The sequence below is a fragment of the Pempheris klunzingeri genome, chromosome 8 (assembly GCF_042242105.1).
Source record: "Pempheris klunzingeri isolate RE-2024b chromosome 8, fPemKlu1.hap1, whole genome shotgun sequence".
NCBI classification, from domain to species: domain Eukaryota; kingdom Metazoa; phylum Chordata; class Actinopteri; order Acropomatiformes; family Pempheridae; genus Pempheris; species Pempheris klunzingeri.
The window spans coordinates 11725533-11740410 of record NC_092019.1 but is presented as its reverse complement, the minus strand read 5'-3'; the positions used below and the strand labels follow the sequence as shown (position 1 = coordinate 11740410).

General features: G+C 41.9%; 1 protein-coding gene across 5 annotated transcripts in view; it reads left to right on the top strand.

The window, feature by feature from the left end:
* LOC139204849 (protein MTSS 1-like) overlaps positions 1 to 14571 on the top strand; it is a 52163-nt gene extending 37592 nt beyond the window's left edge. For 2 of the 5 annotated variants that reach the window (XM_070834868.1, XM_070834867.1), the window contains 10 exons: positions 4379 to 4536; positions 4796 to 4903; positions 5119 to 5216; positions 6722 to 6851; positions 8249 to 8362; positions 8742 to 8987; positions 9256 to 9468; positions 10022 to 10181; positions 10289 to 10546; positions 10725 to 14571. In XM_070834868.1, the coding sequence (XP_070690969.1) occupies positions 4379 to 4536; positions 4796 to 4903; positions 5119 to 5216; positions 6722 to 6851; positions 8249 to 8362; positions 8742 to 8987; positions 9256 to 9468; positions 10022 to 10181; positions 10289 to 10546; positions 10725 to 11278 (2039 nt within the window). In that variant the 3' untranslated portion in view covers positions 11279 to 14571. Of the gene's footprint in view, positions 1 to 4378; positions 4537 to 4795; positions 4904 to 5118; positions 5217 to 6586; positions 6852 to 8248; positions 8363 to 8741; positions 8988 to 9255; positions 9469 to 10021; positions 10182 to 10288; positions 10547 to 10724 lie in introns of all 5 variants that reach the window. The other 3 variants (XM_070834863.1, XM_070834862.1, XM_070834866.1) reach the window with 2 other exon arrangements.
* Positions 14572 to 14878: the final 307 nt, after the last annotated feature.

Below are 14878 nucleotides of genomic sequence, written 5' to 3'. Positions count from 1 at the left end.
TACATTTAAGTACATTTACAAGCATAATAGAAGTGTAGGGATCGCCATAGTTCACCTACAGCAACTACACTGTTTCTGACAAGGCAAAAGTAAAAAGTTATTACTGTCCTCGTGTCCTAGAAACTGTAAATTCATTTCATTTTGTTTCGAAGCCAACTCTCATTTACCCATTTTTGGGACTCCACCCTTGATGTGAGTGAAGATGACTTTACATAACTGCACCTGGTTCACCCGAGAAGTCTGTAAACTCACTGACCTCTGACTCACAGAAATACACACAAACATTCAAATCAACTTTAGGAACAGGCTACTAGCTTTAGTCGAACCACTTACAAGAAGAGCAGTCCATTTACAGACAGAAATAACACCCCATCTGTCTGTCTTGTGAGGGTGTTTTTCTGACCTGAGACCCCTGCCTTGCTAAGAAACAGCCTGTGACTGCAGCATAATGCAATCATTGGTCATGTGAAAGCTGGAGCAGCTAATCTCATTTCTGTGTGTTCGCGCACATGTATCTACAGTACATCTTTGGAGATTTTGAACCCACCCGTATTCATCTTGGCTTAGTTATGGAGTTTCTTGAGTTTGGTAAAAACAACTGTAGAACAACATTTCTTAAACTTCAGGGTCGACCCTATGTTTTTAACAGGTGGTAGAACAAGCTAACAGAGCTAATATTTTGTCTAAAATTACATTTGTCTGCATGTATCACCTCAAATGAGTCTCTTTTCCTCTCACACACATAACAAAACACACAGACTAGTGTGTCGGTTCATTTAATGAACATGCATAATTAAAACATCTACAGTGTATTAGTCATCCTGGGGAGTTAAAACAGAGAATAAAATTTTTTCAATCCAACATTCAGTCTACAGTACGTGTCACAAGCACTAATTGTCGTTATCTGAACACTGCACTGTAAACAAACCCACCCTGAAACGTTTCAGTCAGTGACCACCAGCCTTCAATGAACCTTGGTGTTTGCCATTAGTTTAAGAGGAACGGGAAGAACTAATCAGGGCCTTGTCATTTACATAGTTGCACAAGCACAGATGTTCACGTTGTGGTACAGAGACTGGGAATGTGGACAGACCAGGGAACAACCCATAGCAGAGACACAGTTGAAACATAACAGAAACTTAAATTCAGCACTTGCAACCCCTCTGCTTACCACAAGTTGACATCTCATGCCAACATGTGCCGGTACTGTCTCAGCACACGTGAGTGAAGCCATCTTCATTCCTGTAATTCCGTCTTTTACATCAACACTAACGTCAGTCTCAAGCTCAAGACACAAGTCACTTTCGGTCGAATACTAGAAATATTTTTCAGTCAGTGTGTGGTTGAAAGTAGTTTATAGCATGACCCTTAATGTTCTACTTCCACATGAGCAGTATGAGTATCATGTTTTCATATATATATATATATATACATCCATGTTTGGAACAGGTGACTCCATAATTCATTTTTAAAGGGCTTAACTTAAATATCTTAAGAAAAATCAGTTTTCATGCATCTGCATAAAAGATTTTTTATGTAATTGAGGGCAAGGACAAGGTGCTCCTTGATGGGTTGACCATAAAAAAGGAGGTAATGTGACGGTGATAGTGATCATGTGAAGCACTACTCAAGACACTCGTAGGTACTACCAAAACAGCAACAAAGAAAATATTTGGCTTTCCATCTGTCTCAGACAAAGTACCTCAACTTACAGTAGCGTGTTTCCAAAACCGCTGTGGTTATGTTGAAAATACAGTCTGCCAAAACTTGAACTAGTGGAAGAAAACCAGAACGCACCAGTATGCTCCCTCATTTTACTGCATGCCAAGGAGACACCACAGCATTGCTGGCTTTGGGACTTGAAAAGCTGCTTTTTTACAATGAGGCCAACTAAGGCCTAAATTTTAAAATGTTTTTGATTCATCTTAAAAGGGAGTTAAAAAAAACACGGCTGTGATGTGACAAGAATGTTTCTTGATGTTACATGACGTATCTAATTGAGTGTTACAACAGAGCATACATTCACTAAAAAAAGCATCTTTTGCTGTGATGGTATGTGTTGAACATCAGGGTTAGGGTTAGGCCATAAGGAGTAGTTTCAACTCTAAGCAGTTTTCCTTTGTAGTAACACTTGACACATATTTTGCATTAACTTTCCCTAACAATTGACCAGCTGCTAATTATTAAAACATTATTTGAAATGTTTCAAATATCAGCTTACAAACCATTTCCTTGGCAACAAGATAGAAAAAGACTCATTTTGAATAGAGGGAAATGTATAGTACTGAGTTTGGTCTTGCGGTGGAAGCCAGACTAATGAGTGAGGCCTGTTTAGCCATTTCAGACTCAGTCTTACGGCCAGTTCTCCACAAAACCTTGTACAATGTAATTGTATACTTGTCTGCTCATAAGCTGGCCTTTGGGTCTATATGAGACTGAAAATATATACTGCAATTTAGACTTTCCAGTCTGCAAGTTGAGTCTGTACTCAATCATGGTCTCTATAGTGTAATATGGAAGAAACTGCCATAAGTGTACACATAACTCACATTCCTCTCTGCGTTACTGACACCAAGCCAAGCTTGATGAATGGATTCCCTATATATGGAAACTCAGTTTGTCTTATTTTGTCAACAACCATTAAGTTCTAAAGAGTCCGCACACAGGGGACCGTTTTATTTTATTTGGTGGTGTTCGTATACGTCGAAAGCGGCTGTAATAGTGCAATTTTAGTTTGCCAGTTTACCATCATATCAATATATTTACCCACAAATAGACTAAAATTGCCTAGTCTGGGAAAAACAGTCCGGTGTAACTGCATATTCCTCTCAGTTTGGGTGTAAACATTGTCTCAAAAAGAACTCCATCCACTTTAAGTACATAGTTAAGAGTTATATTTGACAACTTCCACCAGTATCAGCATTCACACTGCACTTAAGTAATTAAACCATTTACTCAGTTCTCATCAACGTCAGCTGCTGTGATGCTAGTGAGGGCATAATGACAGTAGTTTCCATTTCATGCTTTTCCATCAACTTCATATTTGCGTGCGTGTGCTTGACGCCGTTGTTAATAGTAGTTTTAATTGTGGTCTAGTCAGCTGAAGGAGAGAGAAAACAGTGGAAATCGAGCTTCTCATATGCATGTCATGTGTAGACTGCACTGACGTAGAGGAAAGAGCTGATGGGTTGTCCTCAGCATAAGACACGCATCTGTATGTTTTACATTTGAGGTGAGGGCGATTTGCCTGTGTAACTCTATCTGTGTGTCTTTACAACTGATTTGCATGATATAGGGCCTCACGTAAAATGTCAACGAAAGACGCCAGTTTGTTATCTTTGCCCAGACACAAAAGCAGACAGACAGACCACAGAGTTACTCACTGTGGGTTTAACCTTGATGTATCAAAGTCAAGGCTGTGTGTGGATATGTGTGCATATTTGTGTACATGTTGCTCGAGTGGTTAGATAATGCCTTTGAGGCCCACTGTATGTCATCTTGTGCAGTCGACAGCCTTCCTGCCTCTATAGAGGACTCAAGAGGGCTTCAGGGTATCCTGTCTTGAAATCACACACACTCTCTCTATCACACACACACACACACACACACACACACACACACACACAGAAATGCATATAACCACACATTCTTATACTGTATACAAACTGCACAAAGACACAGTGCTGAATAACAGGATATCCTTGGAGTAGTCATTACCCTGAATTTACATATGCTTCAAATGGTCTTAGAGATACCTTTCACACTCATTTGTGAAAGCACACACACTCACACACACACACACACACCAAGAGTGTGTCTCAGCTCAGTCGGTAGTGTCTCAGAGTAATGGTGAGAAAGTCAAAAAAGGTTCTCACTTTTGGCTATCTTGGCATATCAGATTGTTTTCCAAGACAGGCAAGAGATTAGTCTAAAGTAGATAACCTCCTTGCCGCCTCTGAGCAAGGGACAGAAAACACTTCTGTGACAAGAGTGGCCCTTCATGCAGAGGTGATAGCCGAAGATATTCAAATACAGGCATTGAAGATAGCAATGTCCACAGTGAGAAGATAACATGTAGAGCAGCAGTAACAGCCAAGGCCAACACCAGCGAGAAGGGATGAAGATCAGAAACTCCAAATGCCACCTAATGTTTTTTTCATTGCAACATGATCATTTTGTCTGTGAATATTCATGCATGTTAGAGTAGCATAACTCTTTTGTTTTTGTGTTATGAAGGAAAACTCAAATTTAATTCAGTGTCTTGATTTTTAAACACTGCGAAGTAGTGAATGGACCAGACACTCGTGAGCTGGTAATTGTATTATACCTGTAATGATGTACATATCCCTTTTGTTTGTGTGTCCATTGTGTTTCCAAGGTCGTGGTGATATCCAACCTCAGCTGGACAGCGCCATGCAGGATGTTAGTGATAAATACATTCTGCTGGAAGAGACAGAGAAACAGGCCCTGAGGAAGGCTCTTATAGAGGACAGACAGAGATTCTGCTGTTTCGTAGCCATGCTGCGGCCTGTCGTGGTGAGTACGGCGAGGGAGAAAGAGAGAAATGAGCCTTCAGAAACTCCCCTCTGCAGTGCCTTTTGCTTTTTGTGTGAACTGGACAAACACACTCTCTCTACTGCATCACACATTCATTCTCCACATCGCCACTGAAGAGCTTCTTTATAGTACCTCTGCTATCTAAAGAGGACTTTTTCACTATTATGTAAACTTTTGAATGAGAACTCATTCTACCACCCAAACGTCTTTGCTCTCTCTCTGCTATGTATTCTTTTAGGATGAGGAGATTTCTATGTTGGCGGAGGTCACTCATCTCCAGGCTATCTCCGATGACCTCAAAGCCCTGACCTCTGACCCGCACAAGCTTCCCCCTGCTAGTGAACAGGTAAGGAAAAATATCAAAGATGAAAGAATGAACTAAAGACCAGAACAACTGATTCATCTCACTGTCAAACATACATACCCTGTTTGGTCCTGTATGACTTATTTTTGTGTTTTTAAGGGTTTATGCTCCTTGGATTAATGATAGCTTTGTTTAGTTTTTCTTTCGTCCTGACAAGTACAACTAATAAGAGTGACTATTATTTTCCTCCCTCTCAGGTGATCATGGACCTGAAGGGCTCAGACTATGGTTGGTCATATCAAACGCCGCCCTCATCCCCCAGCACCACCATGTCTAGGAAGTCTAGCATGTGCAGGTAGGCTCCCACAGCCAATCCCAAGACTCAGACACAAACAAGTGAAAAAGAGAATTTGTTATTCGAGTACACGCTTACCTACAGAACCCATTAAACACATTTTTGAAAATTAGATTACCCTGGTTATTTTTGCCACCCATTTCCAAGAACTGAGGAATTAGGAGATGGAACTGTATACAATGTCTATATTTGGTCAAGTAAAAAATGATATTATAGCATGACATGTATACACACAGAATTTAGTAAAATCTGCAGATCTGTCCTGTTGCTGGTTATAAATCTTCTTGGGAGAACATCTGCGTAATGCCATAGGACATGAAGAAAAACTTATGTTGCCTAATCTATGTCTGCCACCCAGTGGTTAATATGAGCCTGAGAGGCTTGCAAATTCTTTAGTTTAGTTGAGAAATACAGTTTAAAGTGACACTTAGTCATAGGAACTCAGAGATTATTTTATACAGGATAAAACTTAAGGACTGAAGGTTGGAGAACTTTTAAAGAACTGCCAAAAAAGTGCATTTCTTGTTTTGTAGCTGTTCTGGCCATTTCTTCTACCGTCTGTCCTCCCTGCTATTTGGCTGTCTCCCAATGATTTTCCTGAACTGTTCTGGTGTAAAGAAAGACATTTTATGCCTGGGTTCTGTATTGCTTTGCATTTGTCCTGCTGAATTCCTAAAAGATCAATTTTGGGGTTGTGGGATCCCTGTGATTTAATCAGAACTTTGAACTCCCTGTTATGGCAAGGTGAGAATGTTTGAGAGAAAATTCAAAATTTCAATCCAAAACCAAGACTTTTTTTTTATCCTTATATGGGTGATTTTTGCAGGCACAATCCACAAATCATTGTGAGACAGCTGCTTTTATGATTTTGATGCTTTGCTATAATTTTCACTTTCAGTACTTAAATCTTAAACTGGTTGATCAGATGATCAAATTGTGAAGACTCACGTCACATAATAATTAGACCTAGTGTTTATGCTGTTTTTGCTTCTCAGTGTTTTGTGTGAATATTCTCAAAACGCTGCCTCAAAGGCATGAAATCTTGGGATTTCCTGCCTGTAGTTATTGCCATTATGATATCATGTCTCTTATGTTGGTTTGTTTTGTTGTTTTGACTGGATTGGCCTCAGTCACTGCCTGCTGCATCTTGGTGTGCTGTGTTAATTGTTTCCCACCCTGTCTCCTCCACATTCCCCCAATCCTCTGCCTTCATTCCCTCCCTGTTATTCCTTTTTATCTCTTTCTTATCCAACCCTCCTTCTTCAATCCATGTCTTTGGGTGCACTTGATTCTCTTTACCCCGCCCGTCACTGCCAAACTTCTCCTTCCTCTGGCCCTCCCCTCATCCCTCACCCCTTCCCCTTTCACAGTAGTCTGAACAGCGTTAACAGTAGTGACTCCAGGGGATCCAGTGGCTCTCACTCTCATTCTCCTTCCTCCTCTTCTTCCTCCTCTTCCTCAAACCACCTCTTCCACCACCATCACCCCCGCCATCGGTACCGTAGCTCCACGCTACCCCAGCAGGCCCCAGCTCGGCTCTCTAGCATCTCCTCCCACGACTCGGGCTTCATCTCTTCATCACAGGACCAATACACTTCGTCTAAGTCATCCTCGCCCATGCCAGCTGAAACAAAGGTAAGAAAAACGCTCAGCTAGCCGCACTTAACCGTAATTGTGGCTCTATATACACGTAGTTGAGACAAGACTATAAAACCACATATGCTCTATGATTTACAAGTCATTGTAGTCAGAGAGAAAGAGAAAACCCCAAATCAGCAATCCACACAACTCTTCTCTCACACATCTCCCTAAGCACTGAGAGAGGCAGTTAGCTGGCAGCAGTAAGTGTATGCGATCATGGTGAAGTCATTTCACTGCTATTATTATACCATAAATGCACAGGAAATTTGTCTGCCTCCATTCTGGCCTAGGGCAAAACAGGTCAGCCCCATCCTGCTATTAAGGAGTCGACTGCTGTGACAGACTGTGGTTTGGTTAAACTTGCAGAGCCTCGAGCATACTGTGTGTTGTATTTTCATTAAATGTATCACAGTAAAATGACATGTTACAGTGTCAACGGTATGTTTTACAGGCACTAAGAGTGTGTTTCTATCAGCAGGTCTCATTCTGTGTCAGTCGGACACAAGGTTTCAGATAATTATTAACATGATAGGCCAGGGGATTGTCTGTGTGGGGTTTGTGGTTTGAGATCAACCGTGAGAGCGGCTGCACTAGTTGAAGTTCTGTTAGCACGCCAGCAACCAGAGTTCCCCTGTCCAAAACACATTGGAATAGTCAGACTCCAAGTTTTTATGATGCAGTGAAGGTGGTTTGGCAAGTTCATACCTGACCCATTTACAGCACAGTCCCATATATCAGCCCTCTCATTGCCTCAGTCTTGGAGTAGTTACCTTAGTTGACGTTTGACTGAATCTCATGGCTAAACAGGGCTTACTCCTTAACTCAAGGCCAAGCCACAACTTAAACGAGGATTTCCATCCATTTTTAATACACACCTCTATGCTGGGTGATCTGTAGCTGACCCCAACCCCCAGTCTCCATTTGGGAGCAGCATGCTAAAAGATTATTTTCCTATAGGCATGCATTAAGTATTATATTATTGTTAATAAAATAACCAGCGTTTTAATTGCTAGTTAATCACTTTAAATATCATGCAATGCACGTTGGGTTTGTAAGGACACTTTCGACATCCTAAAGAGGGAGAACTTTGCGCTGTTGCTTCTCTTTAACAAGGCTCCAACACTGCTGATGTCCATGCAATTACTGCTGGTATAACTCCCGGTGCACCTTCCCTACAGTCTTTATAGTCACTTGGCCGTACTCCCCACTAACTGCTGAGAGCTGTGGAAAAGTTGCAGCTGCTCTCTAACTAACTGCTCCTCTCTGTCTACCTGCTGACATGTCTGTCTTTGCAATTCTTCCCCTCTCTTCATGTCGGTCCGTCTCGATTTCTCTCTCTCCCCCTCCTTCTCCTCCTCTCTGCCTGCTTGCTGCTGCCCTCGCTGTCCCAGCCTTGTCCCAGTTCCAGGTCCTCTGAGGTGTCAGAGACTGGGCAGCTTCACAGTGACTGCAGCTCCCCCCCTTCTCTAGCTGCTGCTACTGCACCTCAGCACAATACTGACAAGGTGAAAACACACTCATCCCTCTTTCACATAAGTGTCCGAGTTGTTCCAGCATTGCTCGCACTGCAGCTTCTTCATAATAAACCTGAATAATTGGCTGTGCATTGCGTCGACTTTAGTTTGTGACAGAAATGTTCAGGGTACCTCAAAACCTCCCCGGTGTGTGCATCAGTTTTCATTCAGTTCAACATTTGTGACCATTTCCTTTGTTCTGTGTTGATATGATCAATATGGATTCCTTATTATTTTCCTTTTAATCATTTCTCCTCAGTGATGTGATTTGTTTTGTTTCTATTTTCCGCTATTTATCATTTCAATAATTTATCCCATTGTGTGTTTGTTTTGTTGTGTTTCGTCCTCCCACCGGCACGCACATATCCAGCTGTCCAATGGTTTTGACCACTACAGTCCGGCCAATTCCCCCTACCTGCATAGCAACGGGGGGAGTTTGGGCTCAGGGTCAGGCACTGCCTTCCCCTTCTTCCCTCCTTCCTCCTCATCCTCCACCTCCTCCTCATGCCCCACCCGTTCGTGGTCACGCCCCGCCTCAGCCTTGCTGCCAGACTACCCTCACTTCTGCACGTTGGGCTCCCCCATGGTGCCTTCATCACGAGTCCCCACCTGGAAGGTTTGTTCATCACCTCGGCCTCGATGATAAACTTTTTCCCATCGTCTGTGTCAGCAATTTGTTCAACACACAACCCTTGTCTGTTTTTTTATTGTTCTTGAATGTATACAAGCATTTTGAGTTCATCAGTTTTCTTCCTTTATATTTTGGTTAAATCTGCAGACTTTGAAACTGAAAGCTGAAAAAAAGGAGGGAAGATTTTTAGGTGCTCATCAAATGCTCATCAGATAAATGTGAAGTATCGACAATGACACGTCTTTCTCTCCAGGACTGGGCCAAGCCAGGCCCTTATGACCAGCCCATGGTCAACACACTGAGGAGGAAGAAAGATAAGGAGACCCCATCTGTAGTGGACAGTAATGGTGGTGTGACTAATGATAGCAGCGTGGGCCTGATCTCCTCTTCAGTGCCAGCCCCGGCTGCATTACAGACATCAGTATCAGTGGAGGAGAAGAACAGGACTGTGGCTGCACCTCTCAAGGTCAGTTTTAGTGTCTGCCTCATACTGAGCGTTTTCTACATCAGCTCATACAATAAGCAAGCACATACTTTGGTTAATGACTCTCGTTTAATGTAATTGACACAGCCTGCCTGCAGGCTGTAATTTTTTCAGATTTATGATGTTGGATGTGAAGGAGCTACCTCTGATTTCCACTTTCACACTTCTCTTATTTCAGTTTTGTGTTTGAAAACATCAGTAATTTGCTGCAGCTGCTGGCAAAGTCCCACCAAAATTTACCTCTTAATTCTGCCAATACTCGATGAAGCACATTAACATAGGTCAGTCTACGTTTAGTGCCATCTGTGCTGCTTAAGTTTCAGGCGCCCTGACATTCAGCTTCCAGCAGGCAGATGTTTGTCCAGTCATGGCATTCAGACCACATGAATGAGCCTCCCACCATTAATGTTCACATTTAATGACTTGAATGAGTTGTACCTAATGATTTTAATGACTTTAATGAACTGTACCTGACTGTATCCAGACAGTCAGACCCTATTTACTAAATGTTTTCTGCACTGGGTGTTTGCTCCAGGCCAGTGATATTGAGGCCCATGAGGAACTGGCTCTGGCCTTATCCAGAGGTCTGGAGCTGGACACCCAGAGGTCCAGTAGAGACTCCATCCAGTGTTCCAGTGGGTACAGCACACAGACCAACACACCCTGCTGCTCTGAAGACACAATACCTTCACAAGGTAACACACACTAAGTACACCTTTAAACCTCTTTTCTCCCCTAGTATCATAATATACAGTATCTGTTTTGTCAGTACATTGTTAAGCTCTCTATTGGTTCTTCCTAGTATCAGACTATGACTATTTCTCAATGGCTGGAGATCAAGAGCCTGAGCAGCAACAGCTGGACTTCGACAAGTCCTCCACCATCCCCAGAAACAGCGACATCAGCCAGTCGTACCGTCTCATGTTCCAGAGCAAACGGCCGGCCTCCACAGCCGGCCTGCCCAGCACACAGGCTCCTTACCCTGCACAGGGTGCCTATCCTGCAGGGCCCTATCCCTCCACACCTATCCACACTGGAGCTTATCCTCCTACCCCTACAGGTACAGACTACACTGACCACTTTAGTAAGTTTGCAAGGTATCATGTTGGTTTATGATTTAAAATACACGTTATGTTAATCACAAAGGCTTCCTGTATAAGACACTGAAATGTACTTTATTAGTTGTAAAATTCATTTTGTTAATGGCTTAGATTATGATTTGGGTTCTTTCATTGCAGGGTCATGTTCAGGTCAGGGATATTATTCTGGATCCAGCTCCCATAATGCCTCTGGCTCCTATTCTACAGGCCACGGTCCAGTTATTGTCACCCCTGGGGTTGCCACAATCCGCCGCACCCCCTCTTCAAAACCGTCTGCCCGCCGCTCAGGCTCAGTTGTGGGAACAGGCCCCATCCCCATTCGCACACCTGTCATCCCAGTAAAAATCCCTACAGTGCCCGATATGTCAGGAGCAGTTAATGGGAACAGGAGTGCAGAGGAGACAGGAGGAGGAGGAGGAGGAGGAGAAGAAAGCCCAGACTCTCCAACATTTGGAGGAGGGGGGGATGCTGGCACGCTGCCTATGATGTCCTGGAGTGGTCAGGCTACAACCAATCCTCCGACTGTACCCCTGCCCAACCAGCAGCACTTTCAGAGTGAGACAGGGCAGGAAGGAGAAGGAGGAGAGGAGGCAGGAGAAGGGGTAGAAGGCAACATGCTGGTGGCCATCCGCAAGGGAGTCAAGCTCAAGAGAACCCTCACCAACGACCGCTCAGCACCACGCATCCCATAATGGCAATGACACAAGACACATGAGCTCATATCATAGAAATGAGGCTCTCCCTTCATTGTGTTTGTAAATGAGGTCAAAAGCGTTAGAAAAAATGTCGCAAATAGAAATGCGATGTACAGAATCAAAAGGCTTCTAATGGTAGTATGAGAAATTAATTACATCTGTTCCACATCTCGCGTTTCTTATTCTGTAAATTCTCACTTGCGAGGATCCCCTCACTGCAGAAGCCATCTGTAATGATTCGGAGAAGAAGTCGTCTCACATTTTCTGATTTGGCTTATGATGCCTCAGAAAGTATATAAAGCCAGGTTTTCTTGCATATTGGTTTGGACTTAAAAGTGGATCACAGACTCACTCGTCTTAGATCTTGTATACGTCAAGTAATTTTAAAAGTCTGTACGAGTACAAGGGTAAGAATTATTTCTTACATAAGTCATGGAATAAAGGTTTTTGGCATAAGCACAAAAAAATGTTTTTGCAAATCCGAGCCTACAGCTGTGTACTGAAAAACACAAGGACGTTGTTGATGATAAATAACAAATGACAGAGAAGCATCACACTACGATATGTTCATTTAAGCACAGTAAAGACACATTTTACACACATGTATCCAGTATTCTTCCTGAAGCAGAGGGTTGGACACGGACAATGCGAATGCCTCTCCTCTGTGTAAAAAACAAAACAAAACAAAACACTGTATTATATGCAAACACTCATTGTTTAGGGAATGCATAGTACCATCGTGGGACGAACAAGCATTCCAACTGCCAAGTGACTTGGCACATGGAGCGCAATAACCAGTGCAAGTACTACACAGCATCAAGAGATTATTATTCAGGGGCACTAGAAGGTAATGGCTCCAGTGGTCGGCTTTCAATGTCACCGTTTGGCTAAATGGCTGAATCTCCTGAAGTGAATTGACTGCTTACTTGGAAGGACGCCCCGACGGCTGTGGGAGGGTTCTGTGTGTCAAAACTGTCTTCCACTCACAGCCCCAACACTTAAATATGCGAGACGTTCACAGAGCCAACATGGGCGGGTGTGTGACCAATATGGAGAGCTCCTCTGAGAGCAAATGACCTGACTTTGTGTTAAAGTCAAAGTTGTGGGACACTGCGGTGTGACAGCAGCGTTACGTGGTTGATGCCGTGACATTAAGAAACACTACAAGTTCTGTTTTGTTTTAGTTGTTTTAGTATTCACATGTTGTGTAAATAATTTTGCACGTCTCTGCTGCTGAGGAGTGTGTCGGTGCTTCTCGCTCTCTGTATCTTTACTGTATTTCCTTCTGCTCCTCCTCCCGTCCCATAATCATCAAGTTTTGCATCTTTAAACAGAATGTTTATCGACTTCACACAATGATCATCATGTCCCCTCGCCTTTGGGTGCGAGTTGGTTCTTTTTTTTTTCATATTTTTTCCTCATTTAATCTACAACATCTACATGCTGAGCTTTGTAGAACTCCTCAGTGGTTTGTGTTTATATATTAGCCCTTATATATTAGCCCCTTCTTCTTTGTAGCATTTATTAGCCATACTGCAACCTACTGCGCATTGATTGCTCATAACACTACTAGTAAAAGTACAGACGTGCCATGTCAAAAGTCATTAATTCAAATTTATACATATTATTAAACATTTTATAGACGTTAATGAGGAAAAATATTTTTGATGTTTTGAAAGCAAGTAATTGGTAATGCCATACTGGTTGCTGTTATATCGAACTATTCGTTGTCTTCTTTGAAGCGCATGTAGCGTGCATGCTCACGTCCTTGTCATTCATTCGGTTTTCACATCTTTCATCTCCAATTTTGGTGTTCTGTGTTTTTTTTGTAATGGCATCGAATGTGACCAGAGCGTACAGCGTACTTTATTACCCTAAAACTTAGGAAATCACATCGAAATTGTCGCATCATTGCTTAATTTAAGGAATACGTCACCGTAGGTGCATATAAAAATATTCAGTTTTTATCTGGACAATAGGATGTTTTGGAGACACAAGGCTTTTTCTCAGACTGCAGCATAGCAAGAGTATAAGGCTAAATGCATTTAGTATCCCTCAGTTATAGTCCATACTTTAAATTGCATTTCAGTTCAAGCACTGTGAGACCATGGCTACTACAAGATGTATGAAAATATAAATGTTATTTAGGTGTAAAGTTCGTCCAGAAACTCTCTCATTTTTAATTTATTTTCTTCTTCTAAATCTTTTTTCTTTCTTGACCTATCTCTATTTTTATACTTTATATGAAATATCAGTCTATCCATTGCATGTACTGTCTGATGTGTTGTTGTTTTGTCAGGACTGTCCTGCTACGATTCATTGCGTCCCTTATTTCACACACATGCATAAACTGCATTTAAATAATCGCTTTAGAGGTGAAGAGCAGCCGCAGCAAAGCGTGTTTTTCTGGCTTCCAGGTACCAAGAGAATCAGAAACGAAGTTTTAAAAAGTTAAACAAGTTTTAGTTTTATAACGGAGAGGCTTGCATCAGTATTATGGGTTCAGATTTCGGGACAAATTGGATTTGCATGATGCAGAGCTGATGGCAACATGCAAACCTTAAACTGTTCCTGAGGGTGGTTTGAATTTAAGTGTTCGTACCCAGTTATTTCACAGCTTAAATGTTATTGAACAGTTTATCTGATAGGCATGAACAATGTCTGGCCTAGTCTGACCTGAGTTTCCCAAAGAGATCTTTGCATGAAAATCCATCTTATTCTGTATTTTAACAGGCTTCTTCTGTATTTAATGTAATAGAAATGTTAATAGTAGGGATGACAAAAACGTAAATCTCACCAGAATTAAACCCCTAATGTGAACAGGGGGGTGCACCACAAACCACCTGCATACAAAATATCCTGCACTGTTTAATTCCAACTGACTGCGTAGATGTTTTGGGAAACCCAGCATTCAGTTCTTGGTATTATTAATGTCAATATTTTAGTTTTTTGGCCGTCCACCTGTCTAAAACATGTATTATAAATCTGTAATTTCCATATTTAAATTGCTAGCATAAATATATATTATATCAGAGTTGCCAGATGTCAGTATATCCTATGAATAAAAAAAAAAAAAAAAGTTTATAGTTTGTGAGGGTTTGAAAGTACGGTTAAACCTGGTCTTTAGTTTAGTTTTAAGCTTATTTCCACCCCCAGGAGAGTTGAGCTCTCTGTCTGTCCCTGTACAGTTCAACAGGCTACGATGCAGTTTGTTTCAGGAAGTAAAAGATTGTTATTTTTTGTGTAATGACAGCTTTAGCAATATAATAAAAATATAAATTTTGCTTTGGCTCACTGACTGTGCAACTTTTCTGTGCGTCAAGGTTATCAAGTATTTATCACTGCACTTTTCTTTCAGGCCTAGAACATCTTTAACCAACCATTTTTTCATCTCACATTCATTACTGGACTTTTTAGGTAGGTAGTTGACAAAACAATCCTACCTCACCATCCATTTACTAACTATTCTGGAGCTTTCTACTGGATATCACAGCACTCGTCTACAGTTTGCTTCACAGTCTGAATCTTTCAGACCACCTGTAGGACTTCTTATCCATGTTGTTCATTGTTGGCCCTGAAAACATTAACTTAAACCCA